General features: G+C 40.3%; 2 protein-coding genes across 2 annotated transcripts in view; both read right to left on the reverse strand.

Annotated features, from left to right (window-relative positions):
- Nucleotides 1-3,162: 3,162 nt before the first annotated feature.
- On the reverse strand, nucleotides 3,163-7,773 carry tex261 (testis expressed 261). Its single transcript, XM_014025525.1, has 6 exons — nucleotides 7,600-7,773; nucleotides 5,939-6,018; nucleotides 5,680-5,833; nucleotides 5,486-5,553; nucleotides 5,299-5,401; nucleotides 3,163-4,404 (listed from the first exon to the last, which is right to left on the reverse strand). The coding sequence occupies exons 1-6, from the start codon at nucleotides 7,667-7,669 to the stop codon at nucleotides 4,289-4,291; spliced, it is 591 nt and encodes a 196-aa protein (XP_013880979.1). The 5' UTR covers nucleotides 7,670-7,773; the 3' UTR covers nucleotides 3,163-4,288.
- Nucleotides 7,774-9,509: 1,736 nt separating this feature from the next.
- shtn2 (shootin 2) overlaps nucleotides 9,510-10,347 on the reverse strand; it is a gene marked incomplete in the record, with an annotated part of 25,863 nt that continues 25,025 nt past the window's right edge. Inside the window, 1 exon segment of the mRNA XM_014025528.1 lies at nucleotides 9,510-9,777. Coding sequence (XP_013880982.1) covers nucleotides 9,620-9,777 — 158 coding nt within the window.

Below are 10,347 nucleotides of genomic sequence, written 5' to 3' on the forward strand. Positions count from 1 at the left end.
GTAACTTGTTTTTAACCAAACATGACGCCTGGCATTCATGACAAAGACTTCAACCTTTGCCTCATTTGACCATTCTACCARACAGGCCTGATTAGTGGATGGCTGCAGAGATGGTCGACCTTCTGGAYGGTTCTCTTTCCAAAGAGGCACACTGGAGCTCTGACAGAGTGATCATTGGGTTAATGATCACCCCACTAAGACCCTTCTCCCCTGATTGCTCAGTTTGGATTTCTTGGCCAACTCTAGGAAGAGTCTCGATGGTTCCACTCTTCGTCCATTGACAGACGGTGGAGGTCACGGAGCTCATGGGGAACTTCAAAGCAGCAGAAATTTGTCTGTACCTGTCTCTAGATTTGTGCCTKAATACAATCCAGAGGTCGACGGACAATTCCTTGAACTTCATGCTTGGTTTGTGATCTGACATGCACTTTCAACCTTTATTTAGACAGATGTGTGCCTTTCCAAKTCACATCCGATCATCTGAATTTACCACAGGTGGACTCCAATAAAGCTGTAGAAACATCTCAAAGATAAGTTGCAGCAAACATACACCTGATATATATGTCATTATGGAGTGTTGTGRCTAGAATTTTGAGGGGGAAGAAATAATTTCTTGCATTTTGGAATAAGGCTGTAACATAAAAAGTGAACCATTGAATTATTTCTGGATACACTGTAAATGAAAGCCATATTTCTATTAGCACCACAGATTCAGGTCAGACCACTTTGCACCTGGCTGCTTCCGAGGGCCTCRTTAAATGTGTCGAAACGCTCGTGAAGGCTGGAGCAGATGTGCTGGTGAAAGACATGGCACTCACTCCTCTGGACTTGGCCCGCGTCTGGTGCCGCAGCGAGGTATCAAGTCAAACGGATGGAGGACGCCAAAATAAAAGCTTGTTTGAACAGGTCATATTCAAGGTTCATTTTGAACCAAGCCGCCTGTCTGTGAGCAGGTATTTAAAGAGCTGTGAGTGGCAGGCTAAAAAGACAWGAGAACTGGAGGAGAGGAAGCAGGCTCAAGCATGACACAGAGATCTGGTCAATATGGCCAAACAAAACAATCTTAATAAAATTGTGAGCTTAAAGCTGATTTAGGGAATTATAAAATCWAATATAAAGAGTTTTCTATTTGCAAACAACTTTTAATGTAATTACTCCAGAACAAAGGCTTGCSCCTGCTGAATGAAGGATGTCTCCTCCAGAGTGTAGGTGAGCAAGTACCACAATCAGTGTGTCTCCTACCAGACCCAAAACATCTCAAGCACCAGCCAGCAGGGCCCGAGAAAGACAGGAGTGCCACAACTCAACAACCTGCAGCTTTGTTCCGCAGCCTGTGGACCATCTTCACGGGCCTCCAGCCAGAGTACCCCCACAACGAGCCAGAACTCAGGAACTGTGTCACTTTGTAGAAGGACAGCAGCACCCAGAAGCTTCAGTACACCACCAAATGGAGCAGCGCGTCTTAACCTCCACCTAACTTGCCCCTGGATGTTGCTGAGAGGGTGTTATTCCCCAGGGCCTTCCCCTCCAGGATCACCTCGTCACAGTCCTTTGAGGTGCTGAACATCAGAGGTCCAGCGCAGAGGATGCCCTCAGGGACGGAGCACCTCCCCTGGACAGAGGTGGCCATGCACCTGGCTGAGGTCCTGGAGCCGGGACACTACTGAGCATCCAACTGTTTACTGAAGGGATATCAACTAGAGCTGAAAACGATCGACGATTTTAGAGGAGCTGCATTAAAAAATATATATACGAGATGGATTTCAGCCTTTATAATGAAGTTTAAGAAGATGAGGAAGTCAGGTCCTGGTATTTAAAGGAATATTTCCCTGAACCAACTCGTCCTTTTATGGCACCAATAACCTCATCATCTTGCACCTCATGAAATGAAAGGTGCCAAGGTTTTCAAATTCTCTCAACCCTGTTTTTATCAAGCATCAGTGGGTTTATTCATGATGCACCAGGGTCTCATGTTCAAATCAAAATTAACCACCATGGTACCAAAGACGACACCAAAGATCCAATTTGTATAACGTGCCTGCAATATTACGGAGCTGAGTGTTTATATAATGAATTCATACCAAATGTTTTAATGAGGCAAAGTTACTTTATATTCAGCCGTTCTACTGCCAAGTGATTTTAAAATGCCACACATTGTAGATGTTAAGCATTCAAAGGCCTGGCGAGCACCTGGGTGAGTGAAAGGTGAGAAAACCTCCCTGAACTGGGTCACCTGTCACAGATGTACCTCTGCACTTTCACTGATCTCCCCCAGGGAAACCACCGGGAGAGCCAGGTGTGTGTGTGTGTGGAGGGGGGTGGGGGTCGTAAACAGCATGAAAAGTGTGAACCGGGAGCCGCGGCCCTTCAGCCGAAGATGCGTCTGTGTGTGCGGGCGCTTGTTGTGGATTTATCTTTATTTTTTTCACAAAGCACTTCACACCTCAGTGGGGGTCAAAGTGCACACCGGTATAAACCTGGTGCTCCCTCTGTGACCAGACGGCATGGGACTGGAGAAACATTACTCCATTCACAAAAACCCACATTCTGACTGAGGAAAGGTCAACAGCCTATGGGTGAGTAGACACACTGGCCTTGTATTATTTGGAACGATCAGAACCCGTCCATTCATCCWTTATCTTAACCTGCTTTTTTCCTTTCAGGYTTATTGGGGTCACTGTGCGTGGGGCGGGGTACACCCTGGACAGATCACAAGTCCATCACAGAGACACATAGGGACAAACAACCATTCACTCTCTCACTCACGCCTAGGGACAATTTAGTTACCAATTACCCTAACAGTCATGTTTTTGGGCGGTGGGAAGAAACTGGAGTGCCTGGAGAAAACCCACACATGCACAGATGGAACATGCTAACCCTACCCAGAAAGGTACCCAACCAGGTTTTGATGTGACAACTCTACCGTGTCACCATGACTTAAGCTTAATAAAATCAATTTTAAATTTATGATTCAATGCAGCAAAAAAAAAAAACACATTAAAAAAATTAAATATGACATTAATTCTCTTCTTCATCATATTAGGCAGTGACCCCAACCCCCCCTACATGGTTAGCCTGAACTGTTGGCTTTGAGTAATTGTGGCCCCTCTGAGCAATTTAGTTGAATAGACCAGCTTTACAGATAAAAAAAATAATCATTAATTAGCTCAACAAAATTGTTTATTCACATTTGATGAACACCAGTTTTTGATGCATCACACTTTGTAAATGGTAAGAAAAATGTTAGCCTCTTTTAAGGTTTATTTCTTTCATAAAAACTAGTTTATGCATCTTTTGTCCCAAACACCCAACATCTTTAAAAAAAAAAAAAATCATTGCACAGGTTTGATCTTCATGTCTTCACGCTCGCCTTGGATTCTAGGTTTACTCATTGTTGAATGTACCAAAATCCTTTACTTTTTATTCATAGAACTATGTTCCTTCCTCCAGACAGTCCAAAAACAAGACAATTAGCTACTTCACAGTGCTGGTAATTAGTGAATGTTCTGAGAAAAAAAAACCTTACAAACTTTATGTGAAGAATTATTTTTGTGGCCAAATGATGATAAACAGTAGAGGGGGTTCATTACACCTTAATTAAAAAAGGCTAAATAGCTTTTTCTTCCATGTGTTGTTGAAACGACAAAGTGTGTCTGAATTGGACCATGTTCCTTACAGACATTATTTATGATCAGCTTATTGGTTTGCAGGTGACTTGCCAAATAAACACTTTTTGCCATTCTTTCTATATTCTTTTTCTATTTTTTTTTTCAATCAATTCTATTCATCAAAACAATATACGAGTTCGTATCGTCTTCCTTGCCTAGTTTTGATGCCAACTTGTACAATAACTCAGATAAACATAAACAACAACAAAGAGTTCCTGTTTAACAAAGGTGATCATGATTTATCTGCCCGAGGCAAAATCGACTCTTTTATTTATCATTTCTTCCAAATATTTTTTACACTAAAGCTTAAAAAAGTCCAACATGATATTACAAAAAGCACTGAGCTACAGACAAAGACCCCCACTAAGAGGTCTGCAGTAGGTGTTGTTGGCAGTCAGTCCAAACACAAAGATGAATATGTGTAAAACAGTCTGCTCGTCCAGCAGGAAGCTCTCTTCCATTTATTGGTCCACACTTTCTGGTAGTCTCTTCCTCCTCCTTTTTGTTRCATTAGCAAACAATGTCCTCTGTTCTTCCTGCTTCGCCTTGTTCTTAACCACAAGCACACGTTCACCCAGCCCCSCAACCGCCGAGAGGCTGAACCCTCAAGTCTGAGCTCCTCAGTACATTTTCTGTCGGCTGGGCAGTACTGCCTCCTTCAGGAAAGAGAACACAWGAAGGATCCCGGACCTCTTGCCCCGCTTGCCCTTGGTGAAATAATTAGACACCACGTCATCTATGAAAAGAAAGAAACCTGTTATTAGTTTGACGGTGGTTTGAAGTCTTTTGAAGTGAACTCCATGTTGCACTGGTTTCTAGATAATATAAAATATTTCTAAAATGTGCTACAGAAAGTGAGGGTYGAGTATTGACTTCTTGAAAGAGTATCCCAGGTTGAAACAGCTACTCTTCATAACTTCAAATTAAGGACCATGTGGGAACACTAAGATTTGGAATTTGGACTTTTTGAACATTCACACTTGGGATCAGGAGGGCCTGACTTTGTAACATTAGAGCAGGAAAAATGGAAGGACTTTCTGGCCCTAAAAACTGAGTTTTGTTTTGTTTTGTTTTTTTTCCCCCAGGGGTGCACATCAAACTGAGTTCTACAAGAGTTACACTGGAAGCAAAACTAACAAATTTAATTTCTTCGTTTATAAAATGTGATAATTATTACATCATCTACTTTAATGTTCTTCTGATACATAAAGTTTGGTAACATTTGGTAACATCAATCATTCATACAAGAAATAAAAAAATACATATAGCATTTTTTGCCAGTATCTATTAGATTATTTATTTATTTACAGAACATATTAGAATGTCAACAGAACCATGTCATATTAAGTTATGTAAAATAATCTGAAATAATTGGTTCAGCTTCCTGAAGAACATTTTGTAAGGGAATATTTTACTTTTTGTAAGGTTGAATTTAAAACCAAAACAGAATCTAGGATTACGGTTAACATCAGGAAAGCAGAAGTGTCACACTGAGCTAGCTGTGCTGGTAGCTAATCATGAGATCATGTTAGTCAATATTTTTGGAAGGATTTGCTCAGGTACGGTTTGAAAGCCTCATCATTTAAACATAAACCGTTTAACTCCTGCCATAAAGCTGTCGACCGCTCACCTCCTTGCTGCATGGTCGATGGAAGAACATTTTCTCCRGCAGATAGTGACACAAAGAAGGCAAACGGGATCACCCACAGGCAGATGGTGAAGTACGCCAGCACCTGATACCAYTCACAAACAAAACAGAACAAGATTAGACGAGGACAAAAAGGACGAAAAACAACACAAACGTCAAATGAAGTTACCTCTGAAAACGGATAATACTCTTGTGCAAAGTACTGGAAGGCCATGTAATGGTTCACCACAACCAACACTGCAGTGTAAAGACAAAACAAAATTAAGCTGTGACATAAATGACAACAACAAATATGCATTGTAAACTTTTTAAATAATCTGTTTAACAAATAGAAAATCTAAAGCAAGTTTACGCGGACCGTACCACAAGAGAGGATGAAGTTTGGGGAGCTCAGGAGTATGTAGGGAAACGTTTGCAGGAGACCGAAATACACCAGATTTGTAAAGAGGCCGAGCCCCACCATGGACAGGGGAAAACCTTCAAAAACATAGAGACCTGCCAGCACACCTGTGGAGAACTGGACACAATGAAACACAGTGAGAGAGCAGCTCAATGGAGTCCTCCAGCATTTTACTGCAACATAAAACAAATAAAGTGCATCCTTCTATAACCACTTACTCACCAGTATCATGTACTTTATTATTCGACTGGTGGCTACCGTGTACTCTTCTATTAGTTCGGCCAAGTAGTACAAGCCAGCAGCTGGGTGAAGAAAAGCAACAAAATGTTACGTTTTATTAACCACATTCTTGTTGTGTTATTATTATTTAACATAAAGAATTAGGAACAAGCATCCAGTACAACATGAGTAATATTGTTCTAAGAAGATTGTTACACAAGTGCTAAGTAGTGATAGCACTATGTGCTATGTCATCAAGGTGTATGTTCCCCTACAATGACAAACAAAACCATTATAATGTATAAAAACTATTATAAATGTAATAACAAGTTATAAATTATGAATAACTCCTCAATAAGCTTAGTTTGTTTAGATAAGTTAGCAAAACCACTAAGAAGTGAAAAGTTTAGCTTTATATGCACCAATTTAAAAAAGCATTACACACAAAAAGATTAAAAACAAAATGTGCAAGGTGGGTCAAAAAAACCCAAGTGGGCTCATAAGCCCCCCTTTCCTTTCCTCCCTTGAGGAAAAAAACAAAAAAGGAAAAATATAAACAAATAAATAAAGACATAAGCCTAATCTGTGTCACGACACACACAAACACAACGAATGACTCCTCACAGTAACTTCAAATATCCCCCAAATACACCAGAGTGATAATAAAAAGGAAACAATAGCAAATGTGTTAAAAACTATAAACATTGTCTTCATTTTCTTTTAAATACAGATAAATTTGTGTCGTCCCAGATTGTTCCTCAGCACAAGCCTTGGTACATTAAATACATGAAACAATCAAAATAATTTTTTAATTAGTCTCAAAACGTAATAGAACTCATCCTATAACCTCATCAGCCACTATATTTTAAAATGGAATTTCACTCACTGAAAAAAAATATATATATTTACACAACTGTAAACTAAGGCAAAATTTTAATCCCTGGGGAAGTAAGTAAAAATATTACACTTTATAAATTTGAAGGGAAAAAAAGGATTTCTATTTACCTAAACAGACAAACAAACAAAAATAGCCAAGCTTTTCTAAATTGAAAAATCACATTTAGTTTAGAAATATTTATTTATTTATTATTTTTCCTTCCGCATAAACTGAAAGCAATTAAAAGACAAGAACGCAAAGGAGATGTGACTAACACACCTGACAGGTGAGCAGCTAATACGTGGCAGGTAAACATGCAGCAAAGACAGGCAGACTCTTACATTTTATATGTTTATGACAACATAATGTTACTTGTCGACATTAGACACCAAATCTCCAACTAACCCAGTGTCTTAGAGATGTAAACAAACGTTTAAACTAAAAAGCTGGCTAGTTCAAGATAGCTTAATTTACAGTAACCTTTACACTAAAGTCTGCTAGTTGTAGTTACTTTGGCTGATCACACTGTTAACCTGAGTTAATGATTAATATTTATTGCTAATTAAAGATGATGCCTCGTCAGAAATCCTGACTGAAAAAATGTGGCTCCACGCTCATCTGGAAAACCTTAACAGCCCAAATCGAATATATACGTCATCGCAAAAACAACAAAAATGTACGGTTTGTGTAACAGACCTGATTTATTACCTGCTGGCTGCGTGAGCAACAAGCAGAGATAAATAAGCCTGTACGTTATCACCTGTCCAGARTTGTAGCTTGTACTTACCTATTGCTAGTGTTATGAAGGATATCTGGATGACCAGCGACAGCCAGCTCAGTAAATAAATAAACCACATCTCTTTTTGCACGCGCTACAACATACAAAATAAAGAGAAAGCGACACAGGAATCAGCTAGCCGSCTGCTAACRGCTAACGCTACTTCCGCTGTGTTGCCGTACGACGAGCTGAGGAGAGCCGTAAAGAAGATTCTCCTGCTGAAAATCACGGAGCTGTTTTATTGTAGCGCCGCCTGTGTTGGGAAGAGAAATTGCAGCGTCACCTAAAGTGTTTTGTGTCAAATATACAGTAAATACACATAAGTGTTGATGTGAATTTTTAGGGTACAATATTTTATTCAGGTATGTTTGCTGAAAGAAGTCAATCTTAGTGAAAGATGAAATGATTATGTGYTTAACTTTGCAATCTGCACTCAGTCAAGCATTAAAAAAAACATTTACCATTTTATCCAAAATAGGATATTCAGGATTAGTTTTGCTCACATAATGAACTGGAGTCTTTGAATTCTTCGCAGGTCACAGTTTTGTTCTTAGTAGGTCTGAAAAAAACAACTTCTAATAAAAAAAGAGAAAGAAATAAAAGAAAGGTCATGCACAGTCCAGCAGTTCACACAGGTTKTTGTGCGATTGCTTTTCTTTGCGTGCCTCCATGAAGGAACCCGTCTAAGACAGCGGGTCATAAAGTCACTGCAAAACTTTGCTGTGACTCAACCAGAGGGAACAAGTCACCGTAAAACAGCATCGACCTGGTCCAGTCAATGGTGCTGCAATCTTTTACAGCAGGAATACAGAATTATTATCACTCGCCACCAAAATACGAAGGCAGACATCTGTGTTTACGTGTGCCTGTGTGATTGTGTGTGTGTGTGTGTGTTTCATGGAGCAGTGGACACATTTTTTCCAAGCTTGAAAAMAATCATTGGGTTGATTGATAGATCATATTTACAACTGAATACATTTTAAAATCAACCCTGTCTTGACAAGGCAAGTGTGTATAACAGAATCAGTCCTAAAAAGGTAACAAATACAAGTACACACACACACACACACACACACACATTCACACATGCATAGATATAATGACAAAGAGTGGGCTAGCGTGCGTTTTTATATCTCAGAAAGCTAACACCTATGAGCTTTAGGAGGACAACAATGAAAAATGTATGTCTGGGAGTGAAAAGGCGGACCTTTCGGCTAAAGTGTTAAATAAAGTAAATAGATAATGTGAAACAGTGCGAAGACACTAAAATGGTGTCAGAGTGAAAGGTGAGAGTAATTTCATCCTCTCTTCAAATGCTTTCAACAAAGATAGGGAGGCAGATAGATGGGTGGTGTGTGAGTCGGGAGGGGTGAAGGTGTGGTGCACGCACACACACACCCCCCACACACACACATACACACTGATCTATGCAGCATCTGTGGCAGAGGTGAGAAAACAAAAAAGGGGCCTGCTGCATTAAAAAAAAACAGACTTCCAGGATGGAAGCTGCAGATCACCTGAGGCTCTTATCTCGGCGACGCCTCTGGGCTCTGGGTGTGACGGCTTTAATGTGCCAAAATAAAAAAGGCAGCTGGCATTCTGCTGCCGGATCGCGCTTCAGGAGAAAAGACACCTAGTGAGAGAAGTGGCCGAGGGTATTCATAGAGGTGTTTTTTTAATGGCTCTATTTTCTACACTGTTTTCTTGCACTTAGATCGGCTGGAAAGAAAGGGGGGAAAAAACAAGATGACAAAAAAATGCTACAGGACATTAAACACGGCTGGGAAAGCTCAGCTTCCTATATGTCATGCATAAACAACTGGGTTAAATGGCACTTGAAAATGCCTCAAAAATTGAAATTTAATGGTTTTCTGCCATACCTCCTTTTGTCTGGTACTTCGAAGTAAAGAAAGCACAAAAAAAGAGCTGTTTTTTTATTATTTAAACTTTTCATCAGGTAAATTTTCCRCAAATGCTGTATTAAAAGACACAAAGGTATTAGGTAAGTATATTAGGTGTTTGCTAATGGTCAGGCTTTGTGGCTGATGAACAGRGCTGATGCTCGGATGCGGGAATCCCTCTGCTCCCTGTTCTGCTTCAGCCTCCGGAGCACAGGTGCGGCGCCGCTCTCTCCGGCCCAGGGTCCAGCGCCTGCTGTTGGAACACACTGCTGCCCTGGTTGGGGATCTGCCCAAGAAATCAGCACATAGTCAGCTCGGGCACGGGTSTAAAAAATGAGAACTACAGGAAGCTCTGGCACACTTAGGTTAGAATAAAAAGGTGGGTTCACATTTTAAATATTCTTGGTTGGTCGAAAAGTGAAWGTGGTTCTGAGATCTGAAGGTTAGTTCTAATCTTATCCTTTTATTGCAGAAGGATGAGTAAGTGTAACCCTTTTTCTTTTAAATTTCATATTTCTATATTTATTAGGTAAAAAACACTAATAATCCCGCTGTATGTACAAACTGAACGTTATTGAAAAAGAAATCACTACAAAACAACACACATCGTTGGTCTGGCCCAGTTCTGGCCCACACAGTGCATTAACACTCAACACTCAGTCCAGATACTGCAAAGACTGATGAGCCTTGGGTGGCCCACATATGGTTTGCCAGAGGTGGTCCTTGCTTGCCTAGCACCACATAAACCACACTACAACTGGGCCAGTTGTGGCATTGACAGATTTGGGCCACATAGACCAAACTATTACTGGGTCACTTGTAGCCATTTTTCGTTGTTGTTGTTGTTGTTGTTGTT

The sequence above is a fragment of the Austrofundulus limnaeus genome, unplaced genomic scaffold (assembly GCF_001266775.1).
Source record: "Austrofundulus limnaeus strain Quisiro unplaced genomic scaffold, Austrofundulus_limnaeus-1.0 Scaffold482, whole genome shotgun sequence".
NCBI classification, from domain to species: Eukaryota; Metazoa; Chordata; class Actinopteri; order Cyprinodontiformes; family Rivulidae; genus Austrofundulus; species Austrofundulus limnaeus.